General features: G+C 44.4%; 1 protein-coding gene across 4 annotated transcripts in view; it reads right to left on the reverse strand.

Moving 5' to 3' along the window:
• The window catches only part of FZD6 (frizzled class receptor 6), a 46,908-nt gene extending 24,761 nt beyond the window's left edge, over window positions 1–22,147 (reverse strand). Inside the window, exons 1-2 of one of the 4 annotated variants that reach the window (XM_037892162.2) lie at window positions 21,956–22,147; window positions 20,513–20,900 (exon numbers count right to left, since the gene is read on the reverse strand). In XM_037892162.2, the coding sequence (XP_037748090.1) occupies window positions 20,513–20,692 (180 nt within the window). In that variant the 5' untranslated portion in view covers window positions 20,693–20,900; window positions 21,956–22,147. Of the gene's footprint in view, window positions 1–20,512; window positions 20,901–21,348 lie in introns of all 4 variants that reach the window. The other 3 variants (XM_007056100.4, XM_043539230.1, XM_043539228.1) reach the window with 3 other exon arrangements.
• Window positions 22,148–23,820: the final 1,673 nt, after the last annotated feature.

The following is a 23,820-nucleotide window of genomic DNA, read 5'->3' on the forward strand; positions in this document are numbered from 1 at the left end:
TTTTCTAGCTAGATTACTTACTAACTTAACAGGAGTTGGAAGGCTTGCATTTCTGATCTGTTCCCGACACAAACATCACACAGACAGACCAACCCCTTTGTTCCCCCCGCCTCCTCCCCTCCAGATTTGGAAGTATCTTGTCCCCTCATTGGTCATTTGGGGTCAGGTGCCAGCAAGGTTACCTTAGCTTCTTAACCCTTTACAGGTGAAAGGGTTTTTGCTCTGGCCAGGAGGGATTTTATAGTTCTGCATACAGAAAGGTGGTTACCCTTCCCTTTATATTTATGACAGGCTCGTTTACCTGCACATCTACCAATGTGATATGTGCTAGCAATGCCCCTCTGACATGTACATTGGCCAAACTGGACAGTCTCTATGCAAAAGAATAAATGGACACAAATTTGATATCAGGAATCATAACATTCAAAAACCAGTAGGAGAACACTTCAACCTAAAAGTTGCAATTCTTCAACAAAAAAACCCTTCAAAAACAGATTCCAACGTGAAATTGCAGAACTGGAATTAATTTGCAAACTGGACACCATCAGATTAGGCCTGAATAAAGACTGGGAGTGGTTGGGTCATTATAAAACCTAAACCTAATTTCCCCAATGCTAATTTCCCCCTACTGTTACTCACACCTTCTTGTCAACTGTCTGAAATGGGCCACTCTCATTACCACTTCAAAAGTTATTTTTCCTCCCTTGGTATCCTGCTGTCAATTGAATTGTCTAATTAGACTGACCTCACACTAAGTAAGGCAACTCGCATCTTTTCATGTATTTATACCTGCTCCTGTATTTTCCACTCCATGCATCTGATGAAGTGGGTTCTAGCCCACGAAAGCTTATGCCCAAATAAATTTGTTAGTCTCTAAGGTGCTACAAGGACTCCTCGTTTTTATGAAAAACAGGGCACCCCAAATTTAGTGGGGTGCAGAGCTATAGGAGGAAAAGGGGCCGAAACCTTCCTAAATATATACAAACCCCAGTGGGCATCCATGTAACACATTATAAAAGCTGTATCCCAGCCTGCATCCCTTGGGAGATGCCAGATGATACCCACTGGTGGTGGTGGTATTGATGGATGACGACGACGACGACTGATACTCCGGAGTTGCCCAGCAGGGAATGTGAATGAAGGCTGAACACTTTATATTATCTCTATCTGCTGTTGTATTTCAGAGTTTGAGAAATAGCTCATTTGTTAAAAAAAGGAATTGGGTTAAATTGCAATTGTTTCTCATGTGCTCCTCAGGTCTCTTATTCTAATAATATTGGTAATAATCTTCCTGATGCGGTAGCAGTTCAGAAGACCAAACCTTTACCAACCACTGGGGTCTAAGAGATTAATCAATTGGGCGACAATAACCTCCTAGCATCCCTCAAGAGTAACATTACAGGAGACTATTAACCATCTCAATTTCTCCTGCTAAAGCTGTTTCACTTTGTATAAATATTCAATGGGCCAGAGAGAAAGAGTGAGAACGACTGCCATTTTCCAATGGATAGAGGACACTACCCTAGGATGCAAGAGAGGTAGATTGCAGTACTTGCTTCCTTTGAGGAGCAAGGCTTAGACCCAGGACAGAATTTAGGGGAAGGCAGCCGCCTGGGGTGCTGGGCGTGGGGGGTGCCGTTTTTGTTGATAGCAACAAAAGGGAAAATAGAATGTTTGAAATACACAATATAAAAGAAATTCTTACTTCTTTTGCCATGCTTAACACGTAATGTTTGATGACTTTCTAAGGGTATGTCTACACTTAGATTTTATAGCACTCTAACTTGCTGACTCAGGTGTCTGAAAAATCACCTCTCTGAGCACAACAAGTCTGAGAGCTTTAAAGCACTAGTGTAGACAGGCTCCGTGCGCTGGAGAGTGGAGGTGGATTACTAGGAGCGCTGGGAGAGCTCTCACCCAGTGCTCACGCAAGACCACACTCACATTTCAAAGTGCTGCCATGGGGTCCAGGGCAGCCAGCCATCCCCACGGGGTCCGGGCAGCCGCAGGAGGTCTGGGATCTGGGGCAGCAGTGTGGTGGGGTCCAGGGCAACTGGCCAGCCCCGCAGCGTCCTAGCAGGCAGCTGGCTGCCCCACGCAGCAATGGGTGGGGCTGCTCCTGCCCTGCCACCCAGCCCCCGTGACCCAGGTAACATATGCGGCCCACAATGTGTAATCAATTGAGAACCACTGGCTTAGAGGAAATGGGTTTTTTTTTCTTTGCTTATATATGGCATGAATAAATACAGATTTACAGATCCTAGTGTGCAAATTCATGGTCTTATATGACAGGGATAAATCATGCATGCAAATCATGTATCAAAGTCATGAAATGGGCTATAAATGAAATAAAAAATAAGGTATTCTAAAGTTTAACAAATGGAGGGGTGCACCAAAGACGCTCCTCGCCTGTAATGGTCTAGGGCCGGCCCTGCTTAGATCTCACCTCTCTACTCAGCATTTCCTATTGGCTAGCCTAGGCAGCTCCCCACTCAGAGTCCTGGCTTTTGTGAATCCTATTCTTAGGTGCCTACCTCTGACTCTACATTGTCTAGGTAGCCTTGGTGCTTAACCCAGGGCTGTAGATTCCACTAGGACAGCAAGGCACCTAATAGTTAGGCATTGCAACACTGAATCGAAGTCCCCTTTGTGGATCTAGCCCTACCTGTTGAGCAGGATATAAATCTTGTGACTTAAAGTGAAAACACTGTAACTCCTTTACTATCATGTCAAAAATATGCCCTTGCTCCAAAATATAAAATATAACATAGTCTGAGAATATTTATAACCTATACCGTATTTAAAATTGAGCAAGCATCTCTCAGAACGTTACTTTGTAGAATTCTTTACATTTCACTTTTGGAAGCATCAAAGGAGATTGTACTTGAATTTGTATAAACACATTGCGTTGTAACCATAAATTCAAATCTACATTACCGATATTATTGACTTTAGTTCACCAGTGTTTCTCTTGCTTGGAGCAAAGGAGATCTCATCTGAAAGGCACTCTTTATGTAAAATAGTTTATAGCCCCAGCAGCAAACACAAATATCTTTCAGTAGGCATCACTCTAGAACTAAAATTTATCCTCAGAATCTAAACTCAAATAATTTTTGTGGTCTGCTTTAACTCCTAGTATGTGGCCAACAAGGACTGAGACTCCTTCAGCCAATTGTATTTAAGTAATGAATACAATTTTCTCAAAAGACCAGGCAATAATCAGCTTTTGGGTACTTATGGTGCTATACAAACCATGAATCCTCACAACACCTCGGTAAAGGTAGAAAAGTGTAATTTCCCCCAATTTAACAAACACAGCAGGCTTGAATCTAATATCAGATCACTGCTTCAATGGAGTTACCCCAGATTTGATGTAAAGAAGATCAGAATCAGGCCCCAGAGATTAGCAGCTCTATCTAACTCCCACTGAGGTCAATGGGGGTTGGATTGAGCTCTGTGTGACTTGTCCAAGGCTCTACAGTGAGTCAATGGCAGAGAAACTCCCTGATTCCTCGTCCATGCACATTAATCTATTACATGGGCGGGCAAAATTTTTGGCCTGATGGCCGCGTCACTACTCCAGGACAGCTGCTCCAGGGCCACACCCAGGACTGCAGCTGCTCCGGCAGCCCCTGCGGCTGGCACCGCCGGCTGCTGCAACTGCAGAAGTCGCACTGGCTGCTGCAACTGCAGAAGTCATGGAGGTTCTGGAAAGTCACGGAATATGCGTTTATGGAAAACAGATCCTGTCAAACTAACCTGCTATCTTTTTTTCCCATAAGATTACAAGTTTGGTTGATCAAGGCAACAGTGTTGATGTAATATCTCTAACATACAATTTTTCCTATCCACCCACACAGCTAAAGCTCTTGCCCAGCCATCATCTCGCATCTTGATTACCACAATATTTTCTCTGGCCCTGACAAATGCAATCTGGCCCCGCTGAGATCCATTCAGAATATTGTTGCAAAGATAATTTTCCTACCCATAGCTTTGACCATGCCTTGAACCCTCTCTTTGCATCAGTCCACTAGCTCCCTCTTCTCTATCGCACCCCAGGATTTGATCAAGCTAACTGCATACTATGGGTATTCAGCCACCATGAACTAATAAATAGACCACCACACAGTTAAGGGTTAATTTGAAAGCAGGCTTTTAGAAGCAAGGTCAAAACTAACTGGCAGTTTCTGCTAATCAGAATGGGAGGAGGGAAAAAGAAGAGTCAACAACTGAGACTGAAAACCTTGGTGGATGAAAATCTTGGATTTGGGTGCCTTTGATACAGAAGTTTATGATGATTAACATTGTTAGGGATGTTTGTTGATAAGTAGTTTATTGAAAGTTAGGAAAAGTGCTGATTTAGTAGGGGTCACGATGACCTATGTGTTTTGTAGAAGTTAGTTATAAAAGACTAGCTAATGCAGTGTACTTTGGAGCAGTCCTCTGAAGCCATCTTAAGAGACATTTTTCAGACACCTTTTCTCCCCAGCAGGTGAGCAACTGGCCACTGCGAACCTGCTATTAATTACTGAATACTGTTCCAAATTTTAGGTAAATATTTGGGATGTTCTAAACCTTTTTTTTTGTCTGTGTGTATTAAATCTAATAAGCTGCAGTATTAGATAGAGCATGCTTTTTTGCATTCATCTTTTATCAGACGGAATTGCTGTGTTCCCACTGATTTATTCCTGACACTACCAGGAGTGAAACAGTTAAGTTGCCACAGTTGTGGATTCTGAAAAATCCTGGGTAACACTCAAGCTGGGAATCACAGCCCCAGCTCAAAGTGTAGACCTACCCATTGTTTCCTTGTATTTTCCTGTTGGTCTGTCTGTATCCATCTGTTGTCTCTGGTCTTATACTTACATTGTAAGTTCTTTGGGGCAGGGACTTTTTGTTCGCTGTCTGTACAGCGCCTAGCACAATGGGTCCTGATCCCTGACAGGGTCTCCTACGCGCTGTAGTCATACTAATAAATAATAATAGACTTCTGTAAGGCATTTGAGTTGGTCCAGTACAACTTTCTGATTAAAAATTAGAATGATACAAATGATCATGACACATTAAATGGATTAAAAACTATCTGGACAGTCTCAAAATGTAAAACAGATGCACTAGTTCAAACAAGAGTTAATTCAGAGAAGTGCTATGGCTTGTGTTAAATAGGAGGTCAGACAGCATTATTATAGTGGTCCCTTTTGGTCTTGTAACTTATGACTAGGGTTGCCAACTTTCTAATTGCACAAAATGAACGCTCCTTCCCCGAAGTCCCGCCCCTTTTCTGAGGCCAGCCCCTGCTTGCTCCATACCCCGCCCCTTCTCTCAGTCACTCGCTCTCCCCCACCCTCACTCACTTTCACTGTGCTGTGGCAGGGTGTTGGGGTGCATGAGAAGGGTGAGGGCTCTGGCTGGGGGTGCAGGAGAGGGTTCTGGGCTGGGGCAAGGGTGTGAGGCAGGTATGGGCTCTGGGCTGAGGGTGTGGGCTCCAGGTGGGGCCAGAAATGAGTGGTTCAGGGTGCAGGAGAGGGCTCCGGGCTGGGGATGAGGGATTTGAGGTACAGGAGGGGGCTCAGGGCTAGGTCAGGGTGTTGGGGGGGTTTGGAGGGTTTGGGTGCGGGAGGGGACTCCAGGCTGGGGCAGGAGATTGGGGTGCATGACAGGGTTCAGGGTCCCGGCCATGCTTTCTGTGGCTCCCAGGAAGTGGCTCCCAGGTTCCTGCAGCCCCATGGCACATGGGTGGCCAGGGAGACTCCGCACGCTGCCACCAGGGTCCCTTTTCGACTGGGCATTCCAGTCGAAAACCAGACGTCTGGCAACCCTACCTATAAACTCTATCACACTGGTTCTCAAACTTTTGTGCTGGTGACCCCTTTCACAAAGCAAGCCTCTGATTGTGAACCCCCCTATAAATTAAAATCACTTTTTAATATATTTAAACACTATTATAAATGCTGGAGGCAAAGCACAGTTTGGGGTAGAGGCTGACAGCTTGCGACCCCCTCATGTAATAACCTCGTGACCCCCTGAGGGGTCCCAACCCCCAATTTGAGAGCCCTTGCTCTATCATTACTGTAGCTATGAGTGTTAACAATTCCATTCAAACCCCATCTTTCATTAGTCAGAATTCCAGGCAGGATGGGAACAAAGCACCTGGAAAAAATTTTTCAAAACCACAAAGGGTAGTTAGATGCTTAACTCCAATTGAAGGCCAACAGGAGTTGGCCACTTAACTGCCTTGTGCTTCTGAAAACACACATGCACATGCACGCACGTAGTAGAGAAGGCAGGTTGTTTTGCTTTAGATTTCTCTAGGCTTTGGCATGTTGCAGTTATTTTACACACACACAGTAGTAAGAGTAGGAGCTTTAAAATAATTTAACTGTTGTAAAGATGCCCTATTATACTTCTTCCAAAGTTCAAAATTAAAAAAAAAAAAATTATAAAAACTGTCAAAGTTTAGAAACAGTATAAATATGAAATCATTTAAATCTTAATAAAAGTAGCTGCTGAGAAACAAACTGAAGTACAGTGATTTAAAATCCCAGCTTTCCCAAATGGCTTACCAAAAAAACCACACGGCATTTTGAGACGTGAACCTAAATTATAGATGTCACTATCTGTAATTAACAATTCAAAACAATCATAACAAAATGCTTCTATTCTAAGCACTACAGATCTGAAATCTTTGTGAAAAACTGTTATATATAGTTCTCTCCCTGTAGATTATACAGAGCATAAATGAGAGAAAAATAAAAATACACTGTAGACCCTCAAATAACTTTACTATATACCCTAGATTCACAGATTTTAAGGCTCGAAGGGACCACTATGATCACCTAATCTGACCTCCTGCATAACACAGTCCATAGGACTTCGCTGAATTAATTCCTGCTTCAAGTCCAATGCCTATGGTTGAACTAGAGCACATTTTTTAGAAAAACATCCAATTGCAATTCAAAAGTTTCCAGTGACCCATCATAACTTTGTAAATTGTTCTAACGGGAGGGCAAACCTCAACTAGCTGATGATAAAACTAACTCAGGGTTCAGATGCTATGTCCTCCTTCATATATTTATATCCATACTATAATAAATGGATATAAATGGTTGAGCTCTATGCTTTTTGCGAACATAAAACAATGTATAAAATACAATATAATTCTGGCACGCAGGGGCAGAGCGCCACTCAAGTTTGACCAGGCCAAATCTCAGTGAGTGGCATTGCAACCTGATGCAAAGGGTTGTAGCACAACTCACTCAAATTTGGCCTAGCTGCCCCCATACTTATTGTGACGGAGGGGTGGCCAGGCCAAACCTGTGTAGTACTGCAGCCCCATGTGCTAAGTCACAACGTCCAGAGTGGGGAGCCAGGCCCAGTTCCACAGAACAGGAGCCACTGCTGTGGGATGAGCATGGAATGGGCTTGCTCTTGAGGGTAAGCCAGCTCTCCAGCTCTGCCTCCCACCACCTGGGGACAGGGCCCAACCTCACCTCCCTCCACCCCAGGGAACAAAACAAAATAATACTCAAATATGAAATTGCACAACTGTGCTATTAACCTACTGCTTAAATCACCCTCTGTATCAAATGACTGGAGAGTAGCTAATATAATACAAATTTTTTTTTAAAAACGCTCCAGAGTCAATCTTGGCAATTACAGCCTGGTAAGCCTAACTTCAACACCAGGCAAATTGGTTGAAACTACAGTAAAAAACAGAATCAGACACATAGATGAATGAGATATGCTGAGGAAGAGTGAACACTGCTTTTGTAAAGGGAAATCATGCCTCACTAATCTATTGGAATTCAACAAGCATGTGGACAAAGATGATCCAGCCCCAGACTCAGACTATAAGGCCAGAAGGGACCATCACGATCTAGTCCAGGGGTTCTCAAATTGGGGGTCGTGACTCTCAGGGGGTCATAAGGTGGTTATATCCGGGTCAGGAGCTGTCAGTTCCATGGGGCTGATAGTCCCGAGCCTCCATTAAATCAAATCAACTCTCCCCGTCCCGTTTTTAAATTTATAAGGGGCGGGGGGGTCGTCACATTCTGAAGCTTGCTGTGTGAAAGGGGGTCACCAAAACAAAAAGTTTGAAAACCACTGATTTGCCTGACCTTCTGCACATTGTAGGCCACAGAACCTCACCCACCCACTTCTTTAATAGACCCATAACCTCTGGCTGAGTTACTGAAGTCCTCAAATCACAAATGGTGTGGAGAAAGTGAAAGCGTCATTTATCCCTTTGCATAACAAGACCCAGGGGTCACCCAGTGAAATTAACAGCCATCAGGTTTAAAACAAAACAAGAGGAAGTACATCTTCCACAGGCTGACTGCAGTGTGTGAACTCATTGCCATGGATGTTGTGAAGGCCAGATCTACAATGGGGCTCAAAAAAGAATTAGATAAAGTTCATGGAAGATTGGTTCATCAATGGCTATTAGCCAAAATGGTCAGGATGCAACCCCATGCTCTGGGTGTCCCTAAACCTCCAACTGCCAGAAGCTAAGACTGGATAATGGAGTTGGATAACTCAAAGTTACCTTGTTCTGTTCATTTCCCCTGAAGCATCTGGCACTGACCACTGTCACCCAAAGCCTGGGTGACTGCTCTAACTACTGGGTTATTGGGTAAAAAAGGCCTGATCTGCTAGGCATGCTCTTAGGCAGACTTTGAGCACAGCTAACAGATCAGTCCCTGCAGGCAAGATAGGTAGGGGAACTTTCACTGGGGCTTAGGTGAGAGCTAAGCCCTGAGCTGCTTGGTGCTGTCAGGACTTAGGCTGCGTGCATGCCCCAGCACAGAAACATAGGCAACTGGGGGACTTTAACAGTGGAAACTTAGGCACTTACAGGGGTAGGCAGCAGTTCACCAGTGATTTTGTGAATGCCAATAGCACCTAAATGTTAAACTTAGGTTCCTCATGTGGCAGTTAAGTGTTTAAGCCCCCCTTGTGAATCTGTGTGTGTCCTTAAAGTTTGACAAAAGTTACAGAAAAGTTTTTGCTTGAGAGAAAAATAGTGCTACTTATGTCTCAATTATAGGAAAATTGTTCACATCTTTCACATGGGTATTTTTAAATAGTTTGTGAGATCAGAATTTTCCCACACAAGACATGTCTAAAATTGCATTTTAACATGACTGGCTGGGAATTTTTGCTATATAGACATACACACATAGTAATTAAACTTCTTCTATGATTCTAGACACACCCCAATCCTAAGAAACAGGAAGGCAAGGAAACACCATTCTGATTCCAATCTTCATTTTAAAATACAAGCACAGTTAAGTATACCAAGATTTCTAAACTAATTTACAAAAAGAAAAGGAGTACTAGTGGCACCTTAGAGACTAACCAATTTATTTGAGCATAAGCTTTCGTGAGCTACAGTTCACTTCATCGGATGCATTCAGTGGAAAATACAGTGAGGAGATTTATATACACACAGATCATACACACTGTAAGGAGAGTGATCACTTAAGATGAGCTATTACCAGCAGGAGAGCGGGGGTTTGGGGGGGGGGGACGGGGGACATTTTGTAGGATAATCAAGGTGGGCCATTTCCAGCAGTAAACAGGAACGTCCGAGGAGTGGGGGGGTGGGAATAAACATGGGGAAATAGTTTTACTTTGTGTAATGACACATCCATTCCCAGTCTCTATTCAAGCCTAAGTTAATTGTATCCAGTTTGCAAATTAATTCCAATTCAGCAGTCTCTCGTTGGAGTCTGTTTTTGAAGTCTTCTTTTTTTTTTAATATTGCGACCTTTAGATCTGAAATCGAGTTCTAGAAGCACCAACATTCCACACAAAGATGGATTACAAGTCATCAGGAACAGTATCCCCGATAATGTCACGGCTAACCTGGTGGCTGAACTTTGTGACTTTGTCCTCACCCATAACTATTTCACATTTGGGGACAATGTATACCTTCAAATCAGTAGCACTGCTATAGGTACCCGCATGGCCCCACAGAATGCCAACATTTTTATGGCTGACTTAGAACAAAGCTTCCAAAGCTCTCATCCCCTAATGCCCCTACTATACTTGCGCTACATTGATGACATCATCATCATCATCTGGACCCATGGAAAAGAAGCCCTTGAGGAATTCCACCATGATTTCAACAATTTCCATCCCAACATCAACCTCGGCCTGGACCAGTCCATACAAGAGATCCACTTCCTGGACACTACGGTGCTAATAAATGATGGTCACATAAACACCACCCTATACCGGAAACCTACTGACCGCTATGCCTACCTACATGCCTCCAGCTTTCACCCAGACCACACCACACGATCCATCGTCTACAGCCAAGTTCTACGATACAACCGCATTTGCTCCAACCCCTCAGACAGAGGCAAACACCTACAAGATCTTGATCAAGCATTCTTACAACTACAATACCCACCTGCTGATGTGAAGAAACAAACTGACAGAGCCAGAAGAGTACCCAGAAGTCACCTACTACAGGACAGGCCCAACAAAGATAATAACAGAACGCCACTAGCCGTCACCTTCAGCCCCCAACTAAAACCTCTCCAATGCATCATCAACGATCTACAGCCTATCCTGAAGGACGACCCATCACTCTCACAAATCTTGGGAGACAGGCCAGTCCTTGCCTACAGACAGCCCCCCAACCTGAAGCAAATACTCACCAGCAACCACACACCACACAACAGAACCACTAACCCAGGAACCTATCCTTGCAACAAAGCCCGTTGCCAACTGTGTCCACATATCTATTCAGGGGACACCATCATAGGGCCTAATCACATCAGCCTCACTATCAGAGGCTCGTTCACCTGCACATCTACCAATGTGATATATGCCATCATGTGCCAGCAATGCCCCTCTGCCATGTACATTGGTCAAACTGGACAGTCTCTACGTAAAAGAATAAATGGACACAAATCAGATGTCAAGAATTATAACATTCATAAACCAGTCAGAGAACACTTCAATCTCTCTGGTCACTCAATTTCAGACCTAAAGGTTGCAATATTAAAGGTCACCCATTCCCAGCTTCTGGCAAACAGAGGCCAGGGACACTTCAGAGCATGGTTTTGCATCCCTGCCCATCCTGGCTAATAGTCATTGATGGACCTATCCTCCATGAGCATATCTAGTTATTTTTTTAACCTTGTTATAGTCTTGGCTTTCACAACATCCTGTGGCAGAGTTCCACAGGTTGACTCTGTGCTGTGTGAAGAAATCCTTACTTTTGTTTGAAACCTGCTGCCTATTTCATTTGTGACCCTTAGGTTTTGAGTTATAAGGAGTAAACAACACTTCCTTATTTACCTTCTGCATACCCGTCATGATTTTACAGACCTCTATCATATCCCCCCTTAGTCATCTCTTTTCTAAGATGAAAAGTCCTAGTCTTATTAATCTCTCCTTATATAGAAACTGTTCCACACCCCTAATCATTTTTGTTGCCCTTTTCTGTACCTTTTCCAATTCCATTATATCTTTTTTGAGAAGGGGCGACCAGATCTCATCAGATCCTACGAGTATTTTATCATCTTCCATGTCCTCCTTCTTACTAGGACATATAGAATCTCCATGAATAGATCCTCCAAGGGATGTCTCAGTCCAAAACACATACTCCTCTGTACCTGTCCGCTTTCCCAGAGCCCTTACTTTAAAAACTGCTTTTACATGCCAGCAATCTGGTTACATTTTGGTTTAGGTGGAGCCCATCCTTCCTGTATAGGCTCCCCCTTTCCCAAAAGATTCCCCAGTTCCTAATAAATCTAAACCCCTCCTCCCTTCACCATCATCTCATCCATGCATTCAGACCCTGCAGTTTTGCCTGTCTAACTGGCCCCGTGCATGGAACTTGAAGCATTTCAGAGAATGCTACCATAGAGGTCCTGTACTTCAATCTCTTACCTAAATTTGGCCTCCAGGATCTCTCTCCTATCCTTCCCTATGCCATTGGTACCTACTGTAATACAGCATGGCCAGAAGGCAGCAGGAGAGTGATATAGGAGAGATATGTAAGTCCCAGGATGAGGAGAAGCCTTATTCCCTGTAGAGGGAAGAATGGCTTCAGGTGCTTTTAATTAATCTATAGAAACCTATTAGAGCACCTGAAGCTAGTCACCTGATAAAAGCCTCCTGCTTCAATCAGCCAGGGGAAGGAGTTGGAGCAGAAAGCCGTCTGAAGAAGTGCCGTGGCTGGCTAGAAGACCAAGACCCTAGGTAGAGAGAGGGGGAAGCCCCACAAGCTGAAGAGCAGGAGAGGGAAGTAGCCCAGGGGAAGGAAGCACTAGTTGAAGCGGTTTACCACTATCCCTAGGGCCCATGGGCTGGGACCCCGAGTAGAGGGCGGTCCCGGGTCCCTCCCTCTCCACTACCCTTCTCTGGGTTACTAGTGGGACAGTAAATACCCTAGTTCAGGAGCAGGAAACTGTGCCCTGAACCGCACCCCACCCTCCAAGAAGAGGAAGCGTGGGACCCATCATAATCGTACTGGCAATTTGCCATGCTACATGTACCATGACCATCTCCGCAGCACTACACATAAATCTGTCTAGATCAGGGGTTCTCAAACTGGGGGTTGGGACCCCTCGGGGGTCACAACGTTATTACATGGGTCATGAGTGGTCAGCCTCCACCCCAAACCCTGCTTTGCATCCAGCATTTTAATGGGGTTAAATATATTGAAAAGTGTTTTTAATTTATAAGGGGCGGGGGGGTGTCACACTCAGAATTGCTGTGTGAAAGGGGTCCCACCAGTACAAAAGTTTGAGAACTACTAGTCTAGATGTCTCAAGAGATCTGCAAGTTTTGCACCCGGCAGGCAAGTCACCATGCTGTTCTCCCGTTCGTTGCAAACCTAGCTATTTATGTTTCTAATAATTGAATCTGCCATTACTATTACCCGTCTCTTCCTAATAACTGGAGTTCCCTCCCGCACAGAGGTATCCTCAATGGGGAAGGATACCGTGACATCTGGAAGGAGGGTCTCAACTATGGGATTATTTCCCTCTGCTACATACATGCTCAACTTCAAGTACATGAATAGCCATACTGACCTGAGGTTAAATAAAGGCATAGTACTTTTCCTACTGACATGCTTACCACTACTAATACCAAAACTGGTGGATTAATCTTCACTATGTACTGTACATAAGAAGTTATCCCTTATGCACTTCTGTATAATGGTTAAAACAAATACACCTGAAACCACCACCTAAAGGGCCAGCAAAAGTCAGCATAACCATCACATCATGCAAATAAATGCTTCCTAACAAACAATTTCCCATCTTCTACCTGAATTGCTGTTAAATGAAAATTACATTATAAAACTCTACACTAAAGAGAAAAATTAACTACTCTTCATGCTGGTGCTCATATATATATTTGCTCATCTCCTGAACTTTCAGAGTGATTCTAAGGAGATACAGCCAACAACTCTTTCCTGGAGAAAGCAAACCACTTTGCCATACTAATAGCGGTCTAGTCTTAAAGCTAGCCTTATTAGAAGCATGTAGGATAATTTGAATAGTATGTCTGAATTATAAATATAAAACTGTTTCTCACCTTCTGCTGAAGCTTCACCTTATTACATTAATGTCTTAAATTACAAGTACACTAAAGAACTTATATAGGCATCTTACCTGGGTGATGTGCCACTATTATTTGTGAGCACTATGCTATACTGTTCTTTAAAGACAAGATGTACAGGATACCATGCCACCATCCACAAAATCTTTCTATTTTAGTCCATGATCTCCTTTGTCTTCTTCCAGATAATTTTCACTTAAAATTTTAAAAGAACATCTATCCACATTTCAGTGTGTTAGTATTCTGAGCCAGTCATCTTACAGAATTCCTGACACTCCGCATTTGTAGCCGCTGCATTTCTTTTCTCCTACCAACATCCTCCATGTGCTGAAGATATACGGTAACTTAAACAATGTCAATGTTTCCCAGTTGCAAGGGTTTGTTGTTTAATGCTGAACTAATTATGAAAGATTTATTTCTCCCAACTCCACTGTTTGCTTCATTTTACAATCTATTATGTCAATAGAGAAATTAAATTGATTCAATCTACAGAAGGAGAAAAATACAGAAGTGTTTTTTGGTACAGAAGTGTTATTTTATTTTCTACCGCTGCTTCAATAATTCAAATGATACTATTTTTGGTACATCTTTGACAGTGACTTTAATTCTTCTATTTATTTTTTCCTGCTGCTGTAGCTAGATTCATTTCGTTCTCCACTGTAAGCATAGATAACAGACACAAGAACACCTGTCTCAGAATTTAGAAATGGAAAATACAAGATCAGATCATTTTTTTCCATTCCTCAACAGGGCAGGATTTTTCTCTACGCAAAACAGTAGAAGATATCCTGTAATCTAATTTTAAAATACTTTGGAAATGGCCTTACATTTCCTTCTATAAAACTATTAAAATCTAATGAATCTTACAACCACGAAGTTTTCCAGATATTGAGCCTAAGGATTATATTGGAATTGGAAAAGGTACAGAAAAGGGCAACAAAAATGATTAGGGGTATGGAACAGCTTCCAGATGAGGAGTGATTAATAAAACTGGGACTTTTCAGCTTAGACGAGATGACTAAGGGGGGATACAACAGAGGTCTATAAAATCATGACTGGTGTGGAGAAAGTAAATAAGGAAGTGTTAGTTGCTCCTCATAACACAAGAGCCAGGGGTCACCCAATGAAATTAATAGGTAGCAGGTTTAAAACAAAAGGAAGGACTTCTTCACACAACGCACAGTCAACTTGTGGAACTCTTTGCCAGAGAAGACTATAACAGGGTTCAAAAAAGAACTAGATACATTCATGGAGGATAGGTCCATCAATGGCTACTAGCCAGGATAAGCAGTGATTGTGTCCCTAGCCTCTGTTTGCCAGAGGCTGGGAATGGGTGACTGGATGGATCACTTGATGATTACCTGTTCTGTTCATTCCCTCTGATGCTCCTAGCATTGGACACTGTCAGAAGATAGGATACTGGGCTGGATGGACTTGTCTGACCCAGTATGGCCATTCTTATGTTGTTTTAGCATAAGTAGTTAACACATATTTCAATGGACCATTCAAGGAGAAGGGGAAATGGGGGGAAAGCATAACTGGGTTATACAGATTGCTATAGTAAGCAATAAATCCAGTGTATCTGGTGTCCATAATGTTCAGTATCTAGCAAAGTTATTAATTTAAGCTTGTCTTTTGTCACAACACCAAACCACCTGTGGGTGAACATTCTTCACAAAGCCATCACTCTATATATGACCTCTGTTCTCCTCCTCAAAGGAAACCTGCACAACACTTTTGAAAGATGAGCCTAGGAGCTTAAAATTTATAAATTTGCTAGATACTAAAAATCATGGACTGAATAGAGACACTGGATTTACTGCTTATTACATCTATGACCCACTTAACCCCACTTCCCAGCTTCCCCCTCCCTTAAATCCTTTCAAATCATGACCGGGGGGGGGGGGGAATGCAGCCCATTATCAGCACACAGACATTGACAAACAAAAGGGAATTCAAAGAAAAACAAAAGTGACGGATCAGTAGGAAGGACTGATTTACATATATCTCAACTTACCAACAAATAAAGACTAGAAATAAAATTTATAGATATCTTAAGGATGTGCATACTACGAAGGCTGAAAAATTGTGCAGGCTATTGCCAGTAATCAGGTGACCTGGGGAAACTGAAGATATAGGGCTTGTCTAGACAGGGAACTTGACCATTACAGCTGTAGTAGTTTATTCCATCTTTATAACAGTTTACTCTGGCTATATAATGTATTCTGCTATAGCTATTATGGACAATTTCCCTGATACTGACAAGTCATAATAACGGCCATACTCTGTCAGAACAAAGATCCACCTAGCCCAGTAGCCAATGCCAGATACATCCGAGGGAACGAACAGAACAGGCAATCATCAAGTGATTCAACCCGTTGCCCATTCCCAGCTTCTTGCAAACAGAAGCTAGGGACATCATCACTGCCGATCCTGGCTAATAGCCATTGATGGACCTATCCTCCATGAATTTATCTAGTTCTTTTGAACCCTGTTATAGGCTTGGCCTTCACAACATCCTGTGACAAAGAGCTCCACAGGTTGACTGTCCTTCCTTTTGTTTTAAATCTGCTGCCTATTAATTTAATTGGGTGACCCCTGGTTCTTGTGTTATGAGTAACTAACACGTCCTTATTTACTTTCTCTACACCAGTCATGATTTTATAGATCTCTATCATATCCTCCCTTAGTCATCTCTTTTCTAAGCTGAAAAGTCCTAGTCTTATTAATCTCTCCTCATATGGAAGCTGTTCCATACTCCCAATCATTTTTGTTGCCCTTTTCTAATTTCAATATATCTTTTTTGAGAGGGGGTGACCAGATCTGCACGCAGTATTAAAGAGGTGGTGTACCATGAATTTATAGAGGCAATATGATAATTTCTCTTTTAATATTAAGATGCTGTGTCTGTCACAGAGGTCGCAGAAGTCACGGATACTGTGACTTTCCATGACCTTTGTGACTTCTCCAGGGGCCACTGTGGCTGACTCAAGGACCGCCCTAGCAGATGGCTCCAGGGCCAGCTGGTTGGTGGCCCCCGCAACAGCCACACCAGCCGCTGGTGCCACTGGCCCCCAGTGCCACCCCAAACAGCAATGTCCCTTTGCCCCTCCCAACAACCCCCCCACCTTCCAGCACCCCCTCCAAGATTTTAATCACAGGTATTTTTAGTAAAAGTCATGGACAGGCCATGAGCTATGAATTTTTGTTTATTGCCCGTGACCTGTCCATGACTTTTACTAAAAATACCAGTGACTAAATCCTAGCCTTACTATCTACCGCTTTCTTAATGATTCCCAACACTGTTAGCTTCTTTGACTGCCACTGCAAATTGAGTGGATGTTTTCAGAGAACTATCCACATAGACTCCAAGATCTTTCTTGAGTGGTAACAGCTAATTTAAACCCCCATCATTTGATGAATGCAATGTAATGCATATATAAACATTGAATTTAATCTGCCACTTTGTTGCCAACTCACCCAGTTTTGTGAGATCCCTTTGTAACTCTTCATGGTCTGCAGTGGATATAACTATCCTGAGTAGTTTTGTGTCATCTGCAGATTTTGCCACCTCACTGTTCACCCCTTTTTCCAGATCGTTTGAGTACGTTGAACAGTACTGGTCCCAGCACAGACCCCTGCGGGCCACACTATTTACTTCTCTCCATTCTGAGAATGGACCATTTATTCCTTTGTTTCCTGTGTCTTAACCAGTTACTGATCCAGGAGAGGTCCATCCTTTCCCTCTTATTCTATGACAGCTTACTTTGCTTAAGAACCTTTGGCAAGGAAGGCTTTCTGAAAATTTAAGTACACTATATCCACTGGATCATCCATGTCCACATTCTTGTTGGCTCCCCCTCAAAGAATTCTATTAGATGCGTGAGACATCATTTCCCTTTACAAAAACCACATAGACTCTTCCACAAAAATCACGTTCATCTATGTGTCTCAATTTTGTTCTTTAGTATAGTTTCAACTAGTTTGCTCAGTACTGACATTAGGCTTACTGGCCTATAATTGCTAGGATCACCTCTGAAGCCTTTTTTGTTCCACGTTGTACTCAGAGTCCCAGCTAAATACAATTCCCAGACGCAGAAAAGGAGCTCTGTGTAAGCTAGAAAGCTTGTCTTTCAACAGAAGTTGGTCCATTACCTTACCTGCCTTGATTCTCTAATATCCTGGGACCAACATAGCTATAATACCACAGGATAGAACATTCTTACAAAAGCGTTTTATTATTTTCTCCACTGAGTCTAAGCTGAAGCAGCTTCATTTGTTTCAACAAACCTCCCCCACTGCAACTTGAGACCATTACTCCTTGTTCTGTCATCTGCTACCCCTGAGAACAGTCTAGATCCATCCTCTTTGGAACCCCCTTTCAGGTAGTTGAAAGCAACTATCAAATCCCCCCTCATTCTTCTCTTCTGCAGACTAAACAACCCCAGTTCCCTCAGCCTCTCCTCATAAGTCACGTGCTCCAGTCCCTAACAATTTTCACTGCCCTCCGCTGGAAGCCCTCAGAGTTAAACACCAGTGTTATGAACTGACCTGTCAGTCACACCCCTCATTTGGAACCAAAGTACATAATCAGGCAGCAGCACAGTCACCAAACCCACCCCCACCCCCCAATACAGTAAGGTACTGTGTTAAACTACTAAAAAAAAGGAAAGCACCATTTTCTTCTGCATAGTAAAGTTTCAAAGCTGTATTAAGTCAATATTCAGTTGTAAACTTTTGAAAGAACAGTTTAGTCTGTTTTCACAGTAATTTAAGAAAGCAGGGAATCTTTAGGGCCCAATTCTGTATCAATTTATTAATAGGCTTTGCTATGTCACCCGTCACAGTATAGAAACTCCTCACATATATTAATAAACTTAGCCATACAACTCTGTTGCAAAGCAGGGAAGTGGCATCCCCATTTACAGATGGTGAACTGAGGCAGAGCACCCTCACATCTTCTCTTTTGGGAGAAAGGTCTGAAGAAAGAATACCACCAATACCCCAAATCACCCTGTCAAAGGAGAGGAAAAGACAAAGGGGAAAGGTAGAGCCACCGGTGCAGAGGCCCTGTGCCTCAGCATTAGCTTTGCCCCTCCCCCCAGCACATCTCCCTGGCTCCAGTGAAGCTATACAAGAAACTTCCTCTCCCCCTGTAGATGGCCATGGAAAAGTCAAGGTGGGCTATATAGATACAGTAATATAGCCTGTGGCTCTATCATCTGTAACACAGATTTTTCACAAAGCCAGAGAGAGGATGATATGCACCCTTGGACCACCCCACTCCTCCCTAGTGGCCTGCCAAGTCTCCATTATTCTCAAGCGGGACCCTGCGTGGAGGCCTCCACAAGGTCAAAAGCAATGAGACAAAAGAATATGGTGCCAACAAAGGAGACCAGACCCCGCTTCTGCACACAAAGCTGGGGACAGCTGCATACAGAGGGTCCCCTCCATGCACAAATTTATCCAAGGTCACACAAGTCTATGGCAGAGTCAGGATTAGACCCTGAATCACCTTAATTTAGACCCAGTGCCTTAAACATTCCTGCTTTCTGTGTCTTGAAAAATCCAAATAGCTATGCACAATGATAAGGATTATTTTCATGGCAAGTGGTGATTGTAAGGACGAAGACAAGTTCCTGCAGAACTTAAGCTTTAATTTAAAATGAATTGTTTCTACCTCTTATGGTTGCAACGATAACCAAGCATTAACTTATTCTCAATTCCAGGGCCCCTGCCACTAGACAAAGCTGTCCCAAGCAGCAGCAGAATCAACCTTAAACAACTCTGGTCAGTTTCACAGCTGCCACACAGACCTACTGGCAGCTGTTGAGGGACTGGGGCTCTGCTGCTCTACCCTTCTTCCAGCATCCATTATTGTGTCTTCATCCCGCAAAAAGCTCCAGTGCCTAGCACCAGTAAGTAATTGGCATGACTGGGCAGCAGTGGAACTGACAAGGGGTTCAACATAGCAGTGAAACAGACTAGAGGATGGTCATGGTCTCAAATGTACTGGAAAAACAAAAGAGCTTTTTCTTCCCATCTTATTGCTTTAGTTACTCAATCCCTCAATCAGCCTGCTGGGTCCTCAGCCCCTGATAAAAGCACTCAAGTTTTTCCTTGTGCCCCTCCCATCTTTTGCATTAGCCTCTGGCAAGTACATGTCTGCTAAGTACTTCAAGCCCCGTATTTTCCCTCCCGTTTAAAAATGGCTTTGAAACTTGTTTTACAAGTCTCTCAACAAGAGGGCTTTCCTACCACTAGAACAACTAACAAGGTTTTTCTGCAGATGGCAAGCTCCCAGAAAAAACTAAGTGTATTATAGATTTTCAGAAACAATGTGTGTGTACGAAGTGCTTCTTTTCTTGTCAACTTTCAAAACAGATGCAGTTTTCTTTTTAAAAAGTTCAGTCAGGAGACCTCAGGAAACAAAGAATGGGAAGTAGGGATGAGACTATGTGCTCAGTCTCCTCGATGCACAGCACACAACAAAACATCTCGGTAGGGGTGGGAAAGGCAACTTTAAGCTACTTTTATACCCTTTGGATTCTGGCCTGATCAAGGTTCTGCTTGCCACTGGACATAATTTAGGCATTTCAGGGAGTTGCTCTAAATCCTGGCTCTGCAACCTAGAGAGGCCCAGAATAGCCACAGTAATGTGTGCTATTGGCTTGCAAGGGTCTGCATAGGACAGCATACAGCTGTCATACACCTTATCTGCACATCCAGGAGGCTGCAACAGGGAGGAAAAGCACTTCCTAGGTGTTCAAATGGGCAGCTAGTTGTTTCACATTACCTACCTTCCCTTCCAAGTATTACAGGATGACAGAAAGATTTATCTGTTTATAAATCATTCCTTTCCAATTGTTCCCAGTTATATTACTTGAATGCAACAAATATTACAAAACAGGGAGGGTCAACTCACCTCCATTTGGACAGCAGCAGTGTCCTGGTCATAATGTCCCATCATATTTGGAAAAAATGTCATATTGTATGTCAGTCCTGTACACCTGGAAACAGTAATTGGTTCACAGGTGAACAGACTGTGCCCTTGTATCAGGGTTAAGATTAGACTGTAAATCACAAAAAACACAAATATTCCCATTTTTGTCAAGATTTCTGATTTTAGCACATAATTTTGGTCAGTGGTTACAGAGATTATTTTTTCATATGAAGTCAATCTTCATCTTTTCTTCCAGAAGAACATGGACAAAAAGCAGTGAAAAGCTGATCAAGCTCCTTGCTTCTCATGGGACTTCCCCAATCTGTACAATCTTGATTCCTTGAAAAGTCTCTCTCTCCTTATTTGTGAACTGTAAAAACAAAAAGACATCGCAGCTCAGCGGTAGTTATCTGTACAAAAGCCAGTAAATGACATGAAACAGTAGACTTTCCAGCAGAGAAAGCACGTTTCTATAAATCTGTAAAACGAAAAGACAACTTTTCCCAGGCCTCATTCTCCTCTCACTTGACACTGGTGTAAATGAAGAGTAACTCCACAGAATCACAGAAATGTAGGGCTGGAAGGGAGACCTTAAGAAGTCATCAAGTCCAGCCCCTATGCTGTCGCAGGACAAAAATCAAGTTAGATCATCCCTGACAACAAGTGTTTGCCTCCTCTTCTTTTGTCAACACTAAGCACACCCAGTTTTTTTAATCTTTCACAATGGGTCAGGTTTGCTAAATCTGAAGTCAAGAGCCACCAACGTTAGCGGAGTGGGGAAGTCAAGCGGCAGCTTAACCTTCAATCACACCTGGTACCTGTCCAATGGCTCTAAGCAGGCAAGGGGACTTTCCAGACAAGAAATCAATTTCCCCCACCACCACGCAGCCGCTGAGGTTACAGCGGGGAATACGTACAGCAGACCGGCGACCCGGCGCGGGCTCCCCACTCGCACCGCTCCGCGCTCCCGTGCCGGGACTGGCTGAGCGTAACCCCCCCGATCGGTTCGCTCGGACACCGCTCAGCTACCGCCTTGCCCCGGATCTGCAGCTGCGGCCTCCGCCCCGCGCCGGGGCTTGGTTTCCAGCCCCTCCCTGGGAAGCGGCGCCTGGGGCGGGACCACGGAACTCGCTCCATGGCCCCGCTCCAGGCTGCCCCAGCCGGCGTGGACACGGCTCCGCCCAGGGACAAGGCACAACGCACCCTGCCCCCAAGCCGTCCGCGGACCCCGGGCCCCTCAGGCGGCCTCCCCCGGGCCCCGCCGCTCGGGAGCCGTGACGCAGCGTTGCGGGGAAGGGGCCACTCTCCCCGGTACGTGCCGCGGCACGGGCGGAAGTCCCCCCGCGGCAGCGCAGCCACCCCCCGCCCCGGGAGAAAACCGGCGGGGCGGCTCAGCCCTTGAGGGCGCAGAAGCCCGGTCTTCACCTCAGCCGCGGGGGGGCGGCAGCGACGCCGCTCCGCTCCGGCTGCGATTCCTGGGAAACACCAACAGGACGTGGCGTCTCCCCACCCGGCCGCAGAATCCCGCGATATTTGAAAGCCGGCGGGCAGGAGCGTGGGGGGGCGGTGCCCGCACGGCCGCGTGGCACCACAGCCAGCCGCGAGGCGGCCCGCCCGCCCGTCGCGAGCCGCTGCCTGTCAGCGCCGGGCCGGCCCAGGCCCATCCCCATTGCAGGGCAGTACTGGGCCTTGCTACCTGGAAACCAGCGATGCAGAGGGATAATTTAAATCGGATTTTAAACCTATAATAGTTGAACCAGTGCAAGCTCCCGGGTGAACACCGCAATTGGGTGTGAGGATGGCTTACTGCCCTGTAGTTCCGTTAAACCTGCCCCTAGGCTACCCAGAAATGAGCCACACTTTAACTGAACTAAGAATGTCCGTAATCTTTTGCACCGGTTTAACTGCCCACTGTAAATTATACCAGTGCAAGTTTCTCGTGGCAATAAACCCTAATATTGGAAATCAGGACTCCTGGGTTCCATTTCCTCATGTGCCACTGACCCGTTGCATGGCTTTGGGCAAATCACATAACCACTTGTTGCATTTGTAAAATGGGGATAAAAATACATTACAGGTGTCTTGTGAAGCTTGCTTCGTTTGCGTACTGAAAGTGCATTGAGACATCAAATAGAGGGCCTGAAAGAAGATCATTACAAAGTGGAGTGTGATGCTGATAACTGAGAAAAAGGAAAGGTGCTTATAGGATGCCCAGATGTCCCGATTTTATAGGGACAGTCCCGATATTTGGGGTTTTGTCTTGTATAGGCACCTATTACCCCCCATCTCCTGTCCTGATTTTTCACACTTGCTGTCTGGTCACCCTGGGTGATCATGTCATGCCAGTCTTTTGTGAGTCAGTTCAGGATACTGCACTGAACACATGTAAATTAATTTGTAAGTGTCACATGCCTACAGGAAATTTCCTAACTGCAAAGTGTTCTCTCCCTCAGAAGGTTTTTCATACCTATATGAAAATGGAAAAAAGAATAATTTGCCCATATACTGCATGTGCAACTCTATGTCCTGGAACAGTATATGGGTGTGTCCCTACCCCAAACAACTTACAATATGAAAGACCATGTATAACATTTGTAAACCTGAATTAGGCTCCAGTCCTGCAAAGTCTTATGCACACGTTTAACTTTGTGCATCGTGAGTAGTCGCGTTCCAATGCATTAGTCTACTCTCAGCACTTAAAGTTAAGCATGTGCATAAGTCTTTGCGGGATCAGGGCCTTAGATATTGGCCTGGATCCACAAAGGGATTTAGACATCTAGAAAATCACTGAGATGAACACAGCCTGAGTTAGGCACCTAGGCTCCCAATATATGGCAAGAGATAAACACCTGAGAATGAGATTCACAAAAGCCAGCATGCAAGGCAATGAGCTACCTAAGCTGACTAATAGCAGACGGCGATGACAGAGGTGTGTCCTAAACCCTGCCCCCTCTGGGATTTAGGTGCCTAAATGCAGGTGGAGGGCAGTGTTCCCTCTAATTTTTTGCACCCATGTGCGGAATGAATTTTGTTATTTGCACCGATATGGAGGTGATGCTGAGGGGTTTGGAATGTGGGAGTTGGCTCAGGGCTGGGGCAGAGGGTTGGGATGCAGGGATGTGAGTACTCCAGCTGAAGGTGCGGGCTCTGGGGTGGGCCCAGAGATGAGGGGCTTGGGGTGCAGGAGGGTGCTCCATGGCTACTGTGGGGAGAGAGGACTCCCCACAGCTCTCTCTCCCCGCAGCAGCACCTGGGCTGGGGGGATAGGCGCCTGTCCCTCAGCTGCGACA

Source organism: Chelonia mydas, chromosome 2 (genome assembly GCF_015237465.2).
Source record: "Chelonia mydas isolate rCheMyd1 chromosome 2, rCheMyd1.pri.v2, whole genome shotgun sequence".
Taxonomy (NCBI): domain Eukaryota; kingdom Metazoa; phylum Chordata; order Testudines; family Cheloniidae; genus Chelonia; species Chelonia mydas.